The 18200-nt window shown below is 44.4% G+C and overlaps 1 protein-coding gene across 3 annotated transcripts; it reads right to left on the bottom strand.

Moving 5' to 3' along the window:
* Window positions 1–5002: 5002 nt before the first annotated feature.
* LOC149311640 (ATP synthase F(1) complex subunit gamma, mitochondrial) lies at window positions 5003–18104 on the bottom strand. 3 transcript variants are annotated; one of them, XM_089527520.1, is made up of 10 exons: window positions 17851–18103; window positions 16881–16915; window positions 15925–16056; window positions 14122–14326; window positions 12864–13007; window positions 12096–12160; window positions 10043–10198; window positions 8557–8653; window positions 6918–6962; window positions 5003–5135 (listed from the first exon to the last, which is right to left on the bottom strand). In XM_089527520.1, exons 1-9 carry the CDS (start codon window positions 17901–17903, stop codon window positions 6956–6958), a joined length of 894 nt encoding a protein of 297 aa, XP_089383646.1. In that variant the 5' UTR covers window positions 17904–18103; the 3' UTR covers window positions 5003–5135; window positions 6918–6955. The 3 variants fall into 3 exon arrangements, with proteins under 3 accessions (XP_089383646.1, XP_089383647.1, XP_089383648.1); XM_089527521.1 differs by lacking the exon at window positions 6918–6962; XM_089527522.1 differs by lacking the exons at window positions 5003–5135; window positions 6918–6962 and having other exon boundaries at window positions 8553–8653; window positions 17851–18104.
* Between the last annotated feature and the right edge of the window lie 96 nt (window positions 18105–18200).

The following is an 18200-nucleotide window of genomic DNA, read 5'->3' as shown; positions in this document are numbered from 1 at the left end:
GATCAGGGAGGTTCTAATAATAATAATAATTTGTTTTATTTATATACCGCTATTCCAAAGATCATAGCGGTGAACAGCAAGTAAGCTAATTAGCAAGTAAGCTAATTTGCCCCCAACAGTCTGGGTACTCATTTTAGCGATCTCAGAAGGATGGAAGCCTGAGTCGAGCTTGGGCAAGGGCTTGCAGGATCTGGGTGTAGCAAGGTGGAGGTGAAGGAAGGGAGAGTTGGGGGAGGAGAGAGCGACCAGGTGGGAGAAATCAGAGAAGGGGGCCCAGGGGCGGAGCCAGCAGGAAGGGAGGCGGAGCCCCCGGAAGGTATAAAGAGGAAGGAGCAGCCTGGCGCGGGGAGAGGGCTGAGACGCGGAAGAGGAGGGCGCGGAGAGGCGGTCGAGATAGGGAAAGCAAAGGTAACCCACAGCCCTCAGCGGGTAGGAAGACCGGTCTCGTTGCAGTCAAAACCTAGTCCCAGAACCCCGGGCCCGCATGAGTCCCTGAAGTTAAGGGACCCTAGAGAAGAGGGTGATTTCCCGTACCCCACGGACGAGGGGTGGGGAGAGACAGAGGCTCCGAGGCTAGTGAATGAATGGTGGGACAGTAAGGGCCAACGGTGGGAGCAAGGGCCCGAACCGCAGGACTGGGAGAAGGCGGACCGGGAGCGCCTGGAGAAGCACTTGGGAGGAGGAACCCGGGCTTCAAGCTGAACTCATCCACCCAGGGACCGAAAACCATAGAGGAGGGACAAGAGACACGTGTTGGTGCAGGGACTTGGTTGTTAGTTTCTCCACTTTGTTACGTTCATTGTTGCCAATAAAACGGCCATTGTTGCAGCATTCGTAACCCAGGGTCCGTTTGTTTCTCACGTGCCGAAGCCAAACAACAACTACCTTTACCATCATGCAACCCGCCGCGCCGGCCACGCCCACACTGGGCAAGGCAGTGGAGGATATTCTTGGAGATGTCTCAACCATAGGGTCACCATGGGTTGGAATTAATAGAATCATAGAATTGTAGAGTTCGAAGAAACCACAAGGGCCATCCAGTCCAACCCCCTGCCATGCAAGAAATGTCAATCAAAGGCGCTTTACAGAGCGCCCCAAAAGGGCGCTCTGTCGGCGCCCATGATTGCTGCACCAGGGAACCGCAGCAGACAAACCACACGGTTTGCCCAGTGCCGCAAAAAGAACCCACAAAAAGCGGGTTCTTTTTGCGGCGTGGAAATGACGCCGCAAGGCACCAATGGCACACATGCGGCGTCATTTCCGTGCCGCGACATGCAGATGCCAAGCGTCCACGATATCAAAATGGCTGCCGCCATTTTGTACGTGCCAAGCACGTACTTTTTGGCAGTGTGTAACCCCCCAAAGCATCCCCGACAGTCTCTGTTTGAAGACCTCCAGGGAAGGAGACTTCCTTACTGTCAGGAAGTTCCTCCTAATGTTGAGGTGGAATCTCTTTTCCTGTAGCTTGCATCGATTGCTCTGGGTCCTAGTCTTTGGAACAGCAGAAAACAAGCTTGCTCCTTCCTCAATATGACATCCCTTCAAGTAATTAAACAGAGCTATCATATCACCTCTTAACCATCTCTTCTCCAGGCTAAACATCCCCAGCTCCCCAAATCATTCCTCATAGGGCATGGTTTCCACCCTTCACCATTTTAGTCACCCTCCTTTGGACACGCTCCAGTTTCTCAGTGTCCTTTTTAAATTGTGGTGACCAGAACTGGACACAATATTCCAGGTGGGGCCTGACCAAAGCAGAATAGAGTGGCACTATTACTTCCCTTGATCTAGACACTATACTTTTATTGATGCAGCCTAAAATCGCATTGGCCTTGTTAGCTGCTGCATCGCACTGTTGACTCATTTTCAACTTGTGGTCTACTTAGACTCCTAGATCCCTTTCACATGTAGTCTCATTCAGACAGATGTCCCTCATCCTATACCTGTGCATTTTATTTTTCCACCCTAAGTGCAGTACATTTCTCCATGTTGAATTTCATTTTGTTAGCTTTGGCCCTGCTTTCTAGTCTATTCAAGTTATTTTGAATTTTGATCCTGTCCTCTGGAGTATTAGCTACTTCTAAATTGGTGTCATATGCAAATTTGATAAGCATGCCCCCAATTCTGTCATCCAAGTCATTGATAAAGATGTTGAATAGTACTGGGCCCAGGACAGAACTGACTAAGGGGTAGTTAACAACAAACTATGGTGTGGACTGTACCATGGACATTGACATATTCTCTCCTCCCTACAAAACTGGCATGCTACGGACAAGGTCTCTCATCTCACCTTGTCTCTGGTGTGCTTGCTTTTGTGTGCATAAAGAAGTATTCTATGGGGAAAACACTTGCTTCAGTGATGCTCTAACTATGGGGGGGGGGGGGGCACATTTTTGTCGGCCGCTAGGGGTCAAAATGTTTTGATCCAAAATGCCCCAAATTTTTTTCTAGGGGGCATGGAAAACATTTCAATCCACTTGGATCACCTAGGAGGTTAAAACAATAATCTGCAAAAAAAAAAAAAAAAAAAAAAAATTAAACATGTTTTGCCTTCAAATGCCCACCAAATGTCTTCTGGGGCCTCAGGAAGGCCCAAAACATACTTTGATTTGAAAGCCAAAATGTTTTAATGGGGGGGGGGGGGCGGGGGCGGGGCAGGAGCAGGTGCCCTTTGTCTTGAGGGCTTATGCAACCCATCCACTTCTGCTTTAGCTGATGCAGTACTGCCCAAACTTTGCTTTACCCAACGTGCTCAGTACTACAGCCATAGTGATTATACATGTGTCAGTACTGCAACAATGGGTGAGGATTCTGCTCATTCTTTCCAAATGGTTTCCCATCACACATTCTTATAAACCCACCTGTACAACCTCTCCTGTCAAATCCCAATGAATTCTGAACCCAGTACATTTTAGACTGGGTTTAGACATACAGTTTTGCAAGATTGCGCTGTAAATCAGGATCTTCCCCACCAATGTGATTGAGTGACGTATCACTTCCACTCACCAAAATGGATGCTGCCACGGACAGATGCAGAGCACTCAAAATAATTTGTTGGCAGCCCTCAGGCTCCAGAGTAAATGCACCCATTTTGATGTACACAGTGATGGCATACAAAATAATTAACCAGTTCTATTTTTTTAAAAAAATGTATACCTGTTAACGAAAAAAGATGCAAGGTCCACCTACACTGTAGAAATAATACAATTTGACACCACTTTAAGTGCAGTAGCTCCATCCTAAAGGATATGTAGATTTACAAGATCTTTAGCATTCTCTGCCAAGGAATCCTGGTGCCTCACAAAACTACAAATCCCAGGATCCTGCTAGATGGAGCCATGTCAGTTTAAGTGGTCTCAAACTGCATTATTTCTACAGTGTAGATGCACTCCCAATTGTTGTATGAGAACTGTGTGTGGGGATGCACACTTACCTGTAGCAGAGGGGAGGGATCAGGGCCAGTGCTCTCTTATGACCAACTGACCCATCCTTCCCTGATGAGGGCTGCCCATAAGGTGGCAACAACTCCCTCCCTCACCCCTCTATCTTAGCCTTCCCAGGGGCATGCACCACTTCAGCAGAGCTGGGGCTGGCCAGGCAGGTTTTTAGCTGGCTGCTGTTGCTGCCAGAGAGGGCGAATTGGGAATAAATCAAAGCATGCCCCCAGCTGGAAGGGGAAAGCACAAAACTGCTGTGGGTTTTTTGTCCCCAAATTTATTAAACCTGACAAATGTAAAGAGCAAATACAGGTAAACCAGTCCAAACCAATCAAATGACACCACTGGATATATCCATCTCTGAAACTGTAGCACCAACGGCACAAAGGTACTTCATATCACACAACAGTACCATTGCAGCTTCCATTGTCTGTAGGATACAGACACTTGTGTAAATTTGTTCTAAGTTGATTTTACAATCATCAACTTCACAAGAAATTTTCCTGACAAACAGACTTGCCATGCACAAGGCTCAGTTGACATATTTGCTTGGAAGCAACTTGTCACAAGTTAGCTTTGTTACATCCTTTTACATCCCTCAATAACTAGTTGGAGATGACAATGTAACATTTCCAAAGTAATGTAAAAAGAGATACATTATATACATCCAGACTAATGAAAAAGGTCAGAAAGTCCCAGGTTTTAATGTGAAGTTCCAGGTTTTGTTCCTGCTCTTTTCAATTTTAATTTGGAGATCCATAACTGTTTGTTTATCACAGAATATTTTCTGTCCACTCCAGATACCAAGATCTTTCATACCAGCTCCCCAGGTCAGTTTATTTAAACCCAGAATAAAATTGGAAAGAACAGGAACAAAATCTTGGACTTTCCAATGAGTCTGGATGAGCCCACAGTAGCTTCAGTTTATAAACTCATGCAAGTATATAGTCAACATATTTGCACTGGAGAATTAAAATCTAAGACAAGGCAAAAAGCTGCAAATAAGCTGTTTTCATGGAAATCTCAGACTAATATATATGAGGATGCACCAAAGAAAGATAACAGAGGGCAGAAAGGTTTTAAATTAGATCTGGGAAGTGTCAGTTCAGATGCCTCCAATGTCATGAAGTCTGTATGTAGCTTTTGCAAGTCTTGCTGGATGCATCTACATTGTAGAAATAATTCAATTTGACACCACTTTAAGTATTGTAATGCCTTCTATGGAATCCTGAGATCTGTAGTTTTACAAGGTCTTTTATCTTCTCTGCCAAAGAGTGCTGGTATCTCACAAAACAATAAATCCTAGGATTGTGTACAATGGAGCCACAGAAGTTAAAGTGGTGCTCCAGTTTGTTTCACCAGAGTTTACACAGAATGAACTTTCTGGTGCACTGCAGCACTAATTCTTATTCTCAATATGTCTATATATTCAAAAACACTACAGCATTTTCCAAAATCCTTTTATAAAGATGCAAATACTGCCTCAGAACATAAGACACTGCTGCTCACTTGCATTTCAGTCCAACTGTCTTCACAGTCACACATCCAAAGAAGCACGCCAGCTCTTTCATGTAGGACTTTATTGAAATACAGATTATAAACAGTTGGGGTTCTTTGACTCAATATTTCCCACAGAATTATGGACCAACAGACGTCTCCTCTCTAGAATGGAAGTGGGATAAATCACCTGCTCTTTACCTACAAACAAAAACAGTGTATTAACAAAAGTATGGACAAAGTTCTGACAGAATTTTCCCTTTTGTTACTACTTATTAAACTGCTGACCACCCTTGAATAGCTTCTTCTTTCAAGTTTCACACGAAGCTTTGTGTCTTCCCAAAACTTTTCTAGCAGTTTTCCTGCATATATTACACATATGCTACAGAATCAGACACACCTGTTATTCAGTATGATAACCCCTGCTATATTCCATGTTAGAATTACATCACACAGTTTACAAAACTAGAGATGGAACATTTAGTCCAGAGATGGACAACTTTGCCGGGTACATGGGCCAATATTCTGAGCCCCAGGGGATGCCATTCTCCAGAGTAATGGCAAAAAGTGAGGGAAACAGGGAAAAAAGCCAAAAGGTCATTTCTGGCTTTAAAAGAGGATGGTTGTTGGTTTGTTATACTGTGCAAGGAGGCCGTGGAAAATCCTGAATCCAGTTTTATAATGCTAAGCTTAGGTGATCTCAGTGAGCAAGTGTGACTTTCACTAGCTTTGGATGGCTCGCCAGCTGAAGTCATTATGGGATAGGGAAGCAGGCAATGCTAACTCCCAACTGGATTACTGTAAGGCACTGAACTTGAGACTGTTCTTGGAGTTGACTCAGAAGCTTTAACGAGTGCACAATGCAACTGCCAAAACTGTAAGAGGGCCACGTTATGATTCCAAAAAGGCTACTCCCTCTGACAATTTGCTCCTAGTCCCAGTTCAATGTGCTAGTGGTTTGCCTTCAAAGCTCTACCCAGTTTAGAATCTGTGTCCTGCGGGGACACTTCTCTTATTATTAGTTTCTCTGCACCAGTGGTGCTCAACCCTTGACCCTCCAGATGTTCTAGGCTTCAACTTCCAGAAGTCCAGTTCAGCATGGTCAATGGTAAGGGATTCTGGGGCTGAAGTCCAAAACATCTGGGGCAGGAACAAAGGTTAAGAAGCACATAGCTGGACCATGAGGGAGGCACTTCTCCAAGTACCTGATGAAGACCCTTTTGCCTCAGCAAGCCTTTGAGGAGTGATTGCTCAGCCAGAAAGAGTGTTTTATAATGTTTCATGTTGTTATATTGTGCTTTCACTGTTTCTAATGCTACTGATAATTTAATTATATTCTTAAATATTGTTATGATGTGAAATTTTTAGCTGTATATACTTTAACCTTTCTAAGCTGTCTTGAGTTCTACATTGAGAAAAGGGCATGACATAAATATAATGTAGTGATAACAGTAGCAACAGCAAAAATAAATGATACTATGTGATAATGGAGACTAGGAGGCAACCTTCTGCAATGACACACAACATTTATGCAATTTATACCTACGCTACAACACAATCTCTAGCACCAATCTCAGCCTATTGTTTGCTCACAGATTTCAAAATAAATTTGCCACTACATTTCATTTTCTATATTAATTATCTTTAATACTTTCACTGTGTTTTTGTGATTCTCAACATAAGGTTGTATTCCACTTTGGGATTTAGGACGTTGAAACAGTGTTTTAATAAATAAAATAATAAAAGCTTGGCTATACACAACCCCTCTGCTCTGTGCGCCTGAGAGATGAACACCTCAGTTTGCTTGTCTACAACAAGGATGATACAAAACAAAACCGCAAAGTGTAAGGATTTATGCAAAACGAGCCATTCAAAACCACGCCCTTTGTGAACAAAAACAAATAAGCCATCCATCACTAAATTTCTGACCCCTTCATTTCTACTTTTTCACCCCTTGATGGCTAGTTTACATCAGTACTTTACCTGTTGACTTTGGCTGAAACTCACTTTTTGAATAGCCCTTAGTGCCTAGTTGTAGAGTTGTTAAAAACAAAAAGAAGAAAACATGCAGTGAAGCATTAGCAATGTAAATTAAGCCAAGATACTTAGTGTGATTTAAACATGCAGTGCAGAGCAGAAATACAAACTGGAACCAATTAAGACAAAATTATGTAGCAACATCAAGTCAGTTGATGACATGAATTGACTAATGGAAGAATTAAAAGCACAACCATTTCCCATTCTTCACAACACTAAATTAAGTGGTAATATGAGTTTTACCCAACGTTAAACTGTAGTCTGAGTTTTTCTAAAAACAGGTACATCAACCTGTGTAAGTTTAGTTTATGGTATTTATTGCTACAAGGTACAGTGCGTTCCGGACCCCCCCGTGTATACCAAAATCCACGTATGCTCAAGTCCCATTGTCCCCAATGGCGTTGCGCGTGCACACACGACGCCATTGGGAACAACTTCCCTCCCTCCCCTCTCCTCCCCCCAACTCTTTCCTTCCCTCCCTCCCTCCTTACTTACCTTTTTGTCGCCGGTGCCGCGTCACTGCTGCTGCCGCCGCCGCCTCAGGCGGAGCCGGGAGGAAGGCTGGGTGGGGGTTTTGGAGGCCAAGAAGCCTCCAGCCTGCCACCTGGCGCTTCTGTGGTGGCGGTGGCGGCGGCAGCGGAGCACCAGCGGCAGAGGCCTCTTCGGCCCCCACTCCGCCGCCGCCGCCGACAGCACCTCTGTGCAAGGGCCGGGTGGTGGGCTGGAGGCCTCTTGGCCTCCAGTCCGCCACTCGGCCCCTGCATCGAGGTGCAGGCGCCGGCAGTGGAGAGGGGGCAGAAGAGGCCTCTGGCGCTGGTGCTCCACTGCTGCCGCCGCTGCCGCCGCAGAAGGGCCGGGTGGCAGGTTGGAGGCTTCTTCGCCTCCAAAACCCCCACCTGGCCTTCCCCCCCCCCCCGGCTCTGGCTGAGGCGGCGGCGGCAGCAGCAGCAGCAACGCGGCACCGGCGACAAAAAGGTAAGTAAGGAGGGAGGGAGGGAGAGAAGGAAAGAGTTGGGGGGAGGAGAGGGGAGGGAGGGAAGTTGTCCCCAATGGCAGCGCGCGTGCACGCGCGCCGCCATTGAGGACAACTTCCGGATTTGCCATGCGCGTATGCTTAAATCCGCGCATGGCAAATCCGCGTATAAGCAGGACCGACTGTATGGTGAAAGACATTTGCTAAAATGGCTATCAGAAATGGAAATTAAATAGAGTCTCTGTTCTCAGAGGCAATATATCTCTGAATAAGCATCACTGGAGAGTAGCAGCAACAGGCTACCTCTTTACTATCCTGCCTGCTGGAGTCGTTAGAGGCAACTCATTGGTTAGAGAAATCAAGGGCTTACACATCTCTTTAGAAAAAAGACACAGACAAAAGCATATCCCCAGAGTGCTTTAGCATTAGCTGCTGCTGCAAGTTTAGGACACCATGCATCATTGGTCATTAGCCTTTTGAAAGCACAGCCAAAAAATTCATAACCCACTGTTAACTCTTTTTTGGTGCCTTGGTCAAACAGCACAGACAAAACCCAGTCTGCCTACTGGAGTTTTGCTTCCTCTTTTGTTTACAGCTTGTGAAAATACTTACAGAGCCGCAGCACCAGAAATGATCTCAATAAGTTCCTTGGTGATAACTGCTTGGCGGGTGCGGTTGAACGTCAGAGTCAGCTTGTCAATCATCTCAGCTACCAAGAGAGACGGAACAAGTCAGGTGGCAACACCAAGGACACTCATGAGAAATTTAAAAATTCTACTTACCCATTTCTGTGATTAAGGAAGAGTCTCAATTGTTTATCTATCTATATGTATTCAGACTCAATGGCTTGGAGGCAGCTAACTTTAAATTTTCTGAAAACTGTGAACTGCCAACAATATTGAAAAGCTGGAGCTATCCTACATGTCAATTAAAGTCAAGCCAACACACTGATGCTTCCCTTGATCAGAGCAACAGCACATCACGATGGGCACATTGCCTAGTTCTCCCTATGTTCTCAAAGTCATAATTTCCAGCCCTTCCAGCAGGCAGTCCTTGTGACAAATTTTACATGCCAATTTGTTAACCTTGCAGTTCATGTAGTGAATCCAGAATGTGGATTGTACTGTTACAGCTAAAAAGGGGGAAGGGAACCAACTTCTATCAATCCCAGTCAGTATGGGAAGTAGTTGGGGTGATGGGAGTTGCAGTCCATCAAGTGGAGAGTCCCAATGCCCCGCCTCTGTTCTAGAAGAAGAAAATTGATCAAAAGGTCACCTTCCAAAATTCCAGCAAGGAGGTATCAAATATAAACTCTCTTTTAAAGGAGAGTGTCCAATAACATTGCATTTTGAGCTAATCCACTTAATATAGGCAGATACCTAGAATGGTGAATGGATGGACATTTGTGCAATCAACTTTCAGACTTGAAGGTAATCTGGTCATATTTCAAAAGTGAAATCTATCTGTGGCGCGTTATAGACCGCCCCTTTGGGGCGGCCTATAGGCACTCCTTTCCCCGCTGGATTGGGGCCTCAGCTGCCAGAGTGGCAGCCTCCAAGGCCCGGATCCACTGCTTTCCAGGCCACAGGGAAGCGGCAAAAGGCCGCTTCCCCGTGGCCTGGAAAGCGGTGTCCTTGGGGCTTCATGCCCCAAGGACCCCCGATGGTGGCGGGGAGGAGAGTTCTCCCTTGCGTTGCTGGCGCAGCTGTCTAAAGGCTGTGCCAGCAACGCAAATCGCAGAAGGAGCTCCGTTTCGGAGCTCCTTCTAACGCTGCGGAAAGGGTGCTCTATGTGCCCTCGCACGGCACAAAGATGTCACATCCGTGCCGCCCCGTTTGGAGGCGGCGCGTTCGTGACGTCTTAATGGCAGCCCCTATGTGTATAGGGCGCCACCATTTTGTACGTCCTGGGGACGTCCTAGGGTTAGGTGCATGCATAAGGCACGCACTTTCCCTAACCCTAGTATGTCCTCAAGATGTATTTTACGCCCATCTGTAACGGGCCTAAAATATGTAGTTTTAGTTCCTCTCTTTTGTCTACAGCTTGGTAGTTTCTGCCAACTCAACACAGTATGCTACAAACTCCATAGAGTTCTTACAGGCATTTTTGCTTGCATTGTCCATGGCAGTCATCCTAGCACTCTGTTCGCTCGTGGTAGACTCCTTCAGTGAGTAGAAGATTATGTTCGCCAATGTAAATTCCTGATAGTTTCGCAAGACATCTGCATCAATGTCATCATAGATACTAATGCTTTCTGCAAAAGCAAGAACAATGAACAAAGCCTATTTATTGCAGTTTTAAAATGTATTGGATACAATATATTAAAGCTCAAACCAAGCACAGTTCCAAAGTGGTTTCAGATTACATTTCATTATTACATCAAAGGAGACCCACAGACTTCCAATTTTAACATTCACCAAGATTAGCATTTCATCAGTCTGAACCTTCTCTGTGAAAGTTTGCTGCTGCTTTATTCAGGAAACAGCAGCACAGCTTCTGACAAAGAAAACTAGTTTGGACCTAATGGATCTGGACAACTCTCTCTCTTTTGGGGGCAAAATATTTAAAAGTGTTTCACTAAAAGCCAAAATGGCTAACAGAGGCCATCTAACTTCGAATATATCCAGTGACTCATTGGAAAAGATGTTAATGCTTGGTAAAATGGAAGGCAGAAGGAAGAAGGAAGACTGCATTACAGGTGGAATGATTCAATCAAGGAAGCCATGGCCCTGAGTTTGCAAGACTTTAGCAGGGCACCTGATGGCCGAGGTTCTTGAAAGTCTCTCCTTTATAGGGTCACCATAAGTCAAAGTTGATTTGACAGCAAAACAACAAAAACATATTGGAAAGTGGGGTTATCTCTTAGCTTCTTGTGATTTTGAAGGAAACTGTCTACAAGTGGCAGCTCCGATATACATTCTATTCTGCTTTTGGGACAGCTAGGCTTTGCCTCTGTGGAGATGACTTATGCCAACTAACCATCTCATCTATTTGTCCTGCCTGAGCAGGTGATGACACAGTGCTGCAATAATTCCAGCTTTTCTTGGATGGCTAATCTCAGACTGCACTGTTGGATGAGCTCAGTTTCACCCATGACCTTTTATATGTAGGTGAAACAGGGTTTCATTAGGTTCCCCCATGCTTTTTAACATCTTTAAGAAGCTGATGGAAGATGCTGCCTGGAGATGCTATCAATATCACATGGTTATAGCTTTACATTTCTTTTCCATCCATGAATCCCAGGGAATCCATGTAACAAATGCTAGGATGCTGTTCTAAGACAGATGAAGCAGAGAAGACTGAAAATGAAACCCAGTAAGAGACCCAGCCTTGAGAGCTGGGAGATCTATTGATTCTGGCTGGGTTAGCACTCCCCTGAAGGACCATGCACAGAACCTAGGAAGGTTCTCCTCACTGTTTGGAGAAAATCCAGTTGCAGACTCACCTTGAGCAACTGGCCTGGCCTCACTTACCTAAGCTATAATTAATATACCACTTGTCCATTTTAATGCACTTTATACAGAACTAGTTCTCAACATGGAAACTTCAATTAGTACAAAATGCAAGTAAATAAGGTGGTGGTGGGGAGGCCTGTTTCAAGCATGCAACATGGCACCTGCACCAGTAGCAAATCACTACCAGTGCATTTCCAGGCTCAATTCAAAATGATGGTGTTCACCCTTAAGGCTTTAACTGGATTGGGACCAGACTATTTTTAAAACTGCCTACACCTGTGTGTTCCTGCCTGCAATTTTAATAGAAGTACTACTGTTGTGCCTCTGCCTTCACTGAAACAGGCTACTATGGCAAGCACATAAAACAAGGTTTTGTCAGTGGTGGCCCCAGAGTTATGGAAGTCGTCAATTAATATTCACTTGGGCTCTTCATTTCTGGCCTTCAAAAAAACCTTTAAATAATTATTTGTACCACTGCATTTGCTCACATCTAGACATCCTCTCTATGAGGCTATTTAATTTATACAGAGATTTTTTGCATAATGTCCCATTGCTCCTTTTCTCCTTCTTTCTTTCCATGTATATGGATCTGAAAGGGCTTGGCCCTGAGAAGTGGCTTATGACTGTGGGGGGGTGGGGGTAAGAATGCTGCAAGCATTTACTGACTAACTTGCCAAATGGTTTTTCAGTACTTACCTGCACCTGAAACAGTCTCAAGGGAATAGATTGGTTTCTCATCTGTCCTGTATGAAATGACAGACCTATAGGAAAAAGAAAAGTACTTTAATTAGATTTCTTGGTGTAAAAAAATCCATCTGCTTAATTCTGAAACCATTTTTCAGCCAGACACATTCAGGTAGCTTGCAAAAAGCTCTGCAGCAATATGTTTGGTATTCTGATCACTTGCTCGAACTATCTGGAGCCTTCAATTCTAACTGCACACAAAACATTGCTAATTCCTACCTATGCTCCAGAGTGGCTTGAATAATACAGTAATTCAAGCCCTCACTTGTATAAATTGCAGTGAGCACCTTAGAAATCTTCACAGCTGGTGAGTTAAAGGGTAGAAACCCCATATTTGGCCACAGTGGTGGGACTGCCTGAGAGGAATCCTCACAATTGATGGCACTGATGAGATTGCTCAAGTGTAAACTCCACAGTTGGTGGGAAAACGGTCAGAAAATCCCCACGTTTGGTGACCACAGCAGGGGGATAAAAGGTGGATCTCTAATATAAAGGGTGGAAACCCTCACATTTGGTGGCAGCTACACAACTGCCTGAGGGGAGAACCTCCACAAAGTTCTTGCAAAAAAAAAAAAAAAAAAGGGGGGGGGAGACCACCTAAAGAACTTGATCATCATATACTATGTTGAGTTGTATTATCTCTTTCAATACAGATACTCCTGTTCCCTTGGAAAATTGCACAACTTTTATGTTTTAGCCGAATTCCAAAGTTACTCTTGCCTGAATCGATTGTAGATGACAGAGCCTTCATCAAACTCGTATCCAGAATTCAACAGCTCCAAGGCAATCACTGACGCATCTCCAAATGTGGGAGGCTTTCTTCCAACTTCTTTAAAGTTGAACAGGAAGTTCTTACCATGCGTCCTAAAATAAATAGTCAATGAGGATATGAAGAAGAACTGGTCAAAACAACATGTTTTAATCACTTCTCAATTACTGCAATGCCTTCTATGTGGGGCTGATTTAGAAATGTCCAGAAGCATTTTATCCAGAATGTGGCAGCTGTATTAGCTCATATTGCGAATGCCTCTTACTGGGAAGATGAAGCTCTTACTGAGAAACTCTACTGGCTTCCAATTTTTAATGGCTCCATATAAAATAGGGCATTTATGGCTTTAGTCCAGAATATTCCTCTGTACAAAAAAGCTTGCTTATTCACTCCATCAATTAATGTATCTCCCAATGCATCCCAATGATTCCCAAAACATATCTAGTTAGGTCCAGCTAACTAAGTAGCTGTACCTAACTTTCTATTGAGGGAAAGTCATTTTGCTTCTTCATTATCTTCATTATCACCAGCTATCTGCATAATGAAGATTTTCTTATTTATGAAAGCCTTTAAATCCTAGCATTTTAGCTCTTCAGGAAATGGTTTTAGTAGTGCTCTGGACTGCTGTTTGCTGGTTTTCATCATTTATTTTTAATATGCTAATAGCAGTTGTCTTATTATCATTTCTCTTTTACTAGCCATCTTAAAATCTTTGAGAAAAAATGGAAGACTACTCTCCTCCTTCCCCATGTGCAGCTTTTGCGGATTTGATTATTCATGGATTTTATTAATGTTTTCTCTAGGAATATCTGGGACCTCCAGGACAATTTTATGGTCAACTTTAACTAAAAGTCGCACTGAAGGACCTAGAGATTCCTAGAGAAAACACTCCACTAGGCCTTTGTAGCTCCTCCAGTGCAATTCTATGGTCAATGTCTGGCAGATGGTGACCACAGAGATGCACTGTAGGACCTAGAGATTCCTAGAGAGGTGTTCTCTTAGGTAAAAAACATAGTGTTTTTGTTATTTGCAGTTTTCCCACTGTTGGTAGCTTTGCTCTCAGTGGCCTTCGGTGAGTACCACCACTTTACAGTAAAATCCCAAAGCATGTTCAAGTGATGCGGAGAATAATTTTTCAGTAAAAATAGGTCCTTATAAGCTGAAGTGTCAGTGTTAACTGTCAGATACACAGGTTATTTTTCCTGTTACCTATGAAGCAGGGCTCTCAGCTTGTCACCCACTCCAACCACCATGACTTCTTTACCCGCCTCTGTGAGGCTGGCAATCTGACTCTTGATATTTTTAGCGATAGATGAATGGATAGCACCACACAGACCACGGTCAGATGACACTCCAACAATAAGGTACTTCTTTTTGTCCTCAGGTGCCTTGATTTCTGCTTTCTCATACAGAGCTAGGAAAAGAAAGAAAAACAAATGTATCCTTCATAACTGACCATCATGAAAATACTGTGGCCTCAGAAAACCATGACAGCATTTGAGCTAACTAGAATAACTCTTATGGATGGGTCCCCAAGGGATAGTTTTGCTAAGTCTGTTACAGCAAGACTAAGACCTAAACCCAACTGTGAGCTCTAACTAGATTAGACCAATCAATGGAAATTTAGTAATTCAAAAAGTTCTATTGATCCAATGGGTCTACTCTAGTTGAGACAAAAAATTGGGTTTAGCCCCAAAAGTCTTGTGGCAACTTAAAGGCCAATAAAATTTATTATAACATGTTGTTTCAGGTACTGCAATATTCACTGAAATTAACAACAGTACCCAAATGCTTATGCTACAATATATTTTCAAGACATCAAAATGTCACAAGCTCCTTTAGCATCCTGCAGGGAGATCACACTGCACTGTTTTGCTAGCCACTTCAATACAATAGAAATATCTACCCAACAGAAATATCTATTCAGTAGAAACTCACAAGCTTCTTCAGCCTTATTTACCTTTCTGTAACTGAAAGCTTTTTAGTTCCCATTCCCTGTATTAACAAGATTGAAGTACTTGCCACTGAGGATGGATAAGAGTATACATAACATCCTCCTCAGCTTGGAGGGAGTATTGCACTCTTAGTTACTATAAGTGAGAAGACACACCCAAACAAAGAAGACATACTGACTGAAATCCTCTTTGGGTAAATGGACTGTAACAATGCACTCAGGCCAAACTTTGTTGTTTGTCTCCCCTTCCAGAGGCAAGGGGAAGCCAAGAAGCATCCAGGTATGTCCTTACAGCTAGATACACAACAAAGGCATGTTTCAGGTCCTCCAAGAGGATGTTGCTGCGTATCTGGCTAAAGGGACATAAACATGTTTCTCAGCCTCCCCAGCCACTACACAGACATACCTGAGGGGAGGGGGGGGTGCTGTAGGGGGAAGATGAGTTGTGAGGGGTCATTGCACAAGGGTACTGAATTCCGTTCTACACAAGGATCATAAAGAAATATATGCCAGTGTTGCCCTGGCATATGTCACTAACATATATAACACCAGCCAAAGAATATGGCATGCATTCTATACAAGCCCAGATTTCTGCACAAAATACATCATCCTGAGAATTTTATTTTAATTTAAAAAAAATCCCTCAACATCTTCAGTACATATGGCCATAAAGACAGGCTTGCAAGTACATGAATAAAAGCCAATGAAGTCTCCAAAGCAAGAGGAGTCCTCATGTTTCTACTAAGAGAAAGCAGCTTCAATGTTGTATATGGTTCCTTACCATTCCACACACAGTAGTGTAATACATTTTAAAAAGCTGTATCTATTAGCCATTGCAAGCTGTTAACAACCAGTGCAATGTCTAGTGGCCTTACTGAATACATACTTAACAAGTTGCTTTCGAGCCTACTGTACAAGCCTGGTTAAAGTACTTCATCAGATAGTTCTAGGTCAGAAAATACTAGATGGATTTTGTCTTTTAATGAAATATCTTCTCAGAGAAAAGAAGTTAAAAATGGTAGTTGCAAACTCAGTTACAAAAGAGGCAGCCCCCTTACCCAAAGCTCCTACGCCATAAACTCTGGCAGGTTTTAACTCTCTTTCTGCTCTGGCATACTTTGCTGCAGAAACCATCTTCATGGACTTGGTGATTTTCTGGATGTTTTTGATTGACTTCAGGCGCCGGGTAACTATACAGATGAGAAAGTATGGAGTGAGATAAATTTCAAGCAGGCATGGGGGTGGGGGGAAGAGTACCATAATAATAATAACAGTAAGCACAACTGTCCCTCCATTTTCACGGACTTGAGATCTGCAGTCTTGAATATTCATGGAGGGGCGACTTTGTTATTTTAAATGAAGCACGCCCCTGTGGCACACACCTAGCAAAGGTGCGCAGGCAAGCGCCCCATTTAAGCCTATGCAGCTTGAATATCAGCGAGTCTCCATTTTCTGGGGGGGGGGGGGTGAGATCCACGAAAATGGATGGCCCATTGTACTACTTTGTCAAATAGGTTAAGCCCAGTTTATCTATTGGAGAATACTGTGTATGCTCATTATAAAGCCAGCCCAGTGAATAGCACCCAGAAGTTATATTATTCACAGAGAAGGTTAACTATTAGCTAATACAATCAATTCCATTAATAGAGCCAGCTAGCTGACAAGGCAGACTAACAAAAGCTTTAAGGCTTCTATTTCTTCAGTGAAGCAGCTTGTGAAGACACCTCTCCCATTTCAAAAATGGAGATTTGTTCTATCCTACACTTTCTGGGGCACCCTCCTAGACACTGTAAGATTGCAACCTCCATTTATGGATGTAACCTGGTAAATTCTGAATCCTTTCTAAAGCAGGGAAAGGCCATTCCAAATTAGAGGAGATTTCCAGGTCAACATCCAAAGCAAGCAGGACCCTGAACATGACTTTAGCACCGAAGGTTTCAGAATTCAAGGGCTATCATCCCTTGTTTGCCACCCCACAAAAGTATGCACTCACAAATATATAAAGAATACTTACTGTCTTTCAAAGTTGCCATATTCCTCACTTGGACCCTAAAAATTAAACACATGTTGCATACTTTACTAGAAGCCTTACTTTTTATTGGTAGAGTTAGGTCCAAAACACACTGCAGAAATAATCCAGTTTGAGACCACTTTAACTGCCCTGGGTCAATGCTAGGGAATTCTGGGAACTGTAGTTTTGTGAGACATTTAGTCTTCTCTGTTGGAGAACCCTGGTACCATGTGAAGGGTCTGGAAAGCATAGAATCGTAGAGTTGGAAGAGACCACTAGGGCCCTGATCCAGTCCAACCCCATTCTGCCATGCAGGAAATCCCAATCAAAGCATCCCTGACAGATGGCCATCCAGCCTCTGTTTAAAGACCTCCAAGGAAGGAGTGCATTCCACTGTCAAACAGCCCTTACTGTCAGGAAGTTCCTCCTAATGTTCAGGTGGAATCTCTTCTCCTGGAGCTTGCATCCATTGCCTTAAGAGGACTCAGGGAGCAGGGGAGGTTTAGCCTGGGAAAGAGGGTTAAGGGGTGATAGGATCGCCCTGTTTCAACGTTTGAAGGCGTCTGAGCTGCTGGTCGTTGATAGATAGAGAAAATAAAGGTCTGAAGGAGGGAGCAAGGTTGCTTTCTGCTGCTCCAGAGAACAGGACCCAGTGGAGCAATGGCTGCAAGCGGCAGGGAAAGAGATTCCACATGGACGCCAGAAAGGCCTCCCTGACAGCGAGGAGGAGCACGGGACGGACTGCAACAAAGGGCAGGGCTGCCCACAGGGAGAGGCTCTCTGGAGAAGACTGGCCCAGAGGGAACCATCATCCTCCGCTCTGGGCCCACAACAAGTTCCAACTCCCAGAATTCCACAGCTTTGAGCCAGAAAAGAGTTAAAGCGGTGTCAAACCGCGTTATTTCTGCAGTGTGGATGCACCCTCGGCCCCAGCGCCTCCCTTTCCCCCGGGGAGGCCTTTCCAGAGCACTACCATTGCGGCTGGGAAGCGGCGACGGCGGCCAGGGCGGCTCCTCGGGAGAACATCGTGGCTCCAAAGACGGCGGGGCCTCTCCGCTTCCTCCTTCCTTCCTTCCTTCTCTCCGCGGCCTCCTTCACCAACTGTCCGCCCGGCCCCGGCTGCTGAAGGTCAGGGACGCCCCACTGCGCATGCGCCACCGCCGGGCGTTCACCTCAAGGAGAACTCTGTTCATTCACTCGCTGGAAGAGAAAGCCGACGAAGGAAGGACAGCTACCGCTTCCGGGTTAAGGGGCGCAGTGCCGAGCGACGCTCTCCGCTCACGTCTCTATGATCCCCGTACAGCTCTCCATCGCCCATAGATT

This window comes from Sceloporus occidentalis, unplaced genomic scaffold (assembly GCF_023333645.1).
Source record: "Sceloporus occidentalis isolate IW3139 unplaced genomic scaffold, rSceOcc1.0.p SCAF_5, whole genome shotgun sequence".
Classification (NCBI taxonomy): Eukaryota; Metazoa; Chordata; class Lepidosauria; order Squamata; family Phrynosomatidae; genus Sceloporus; species Sceloporus occidentalis.
The sequence above is the reverse complement of the archived record's forward strand: the minus strand, read 5'-3'. Positions and strand labels throughout refer to the sequence as shown.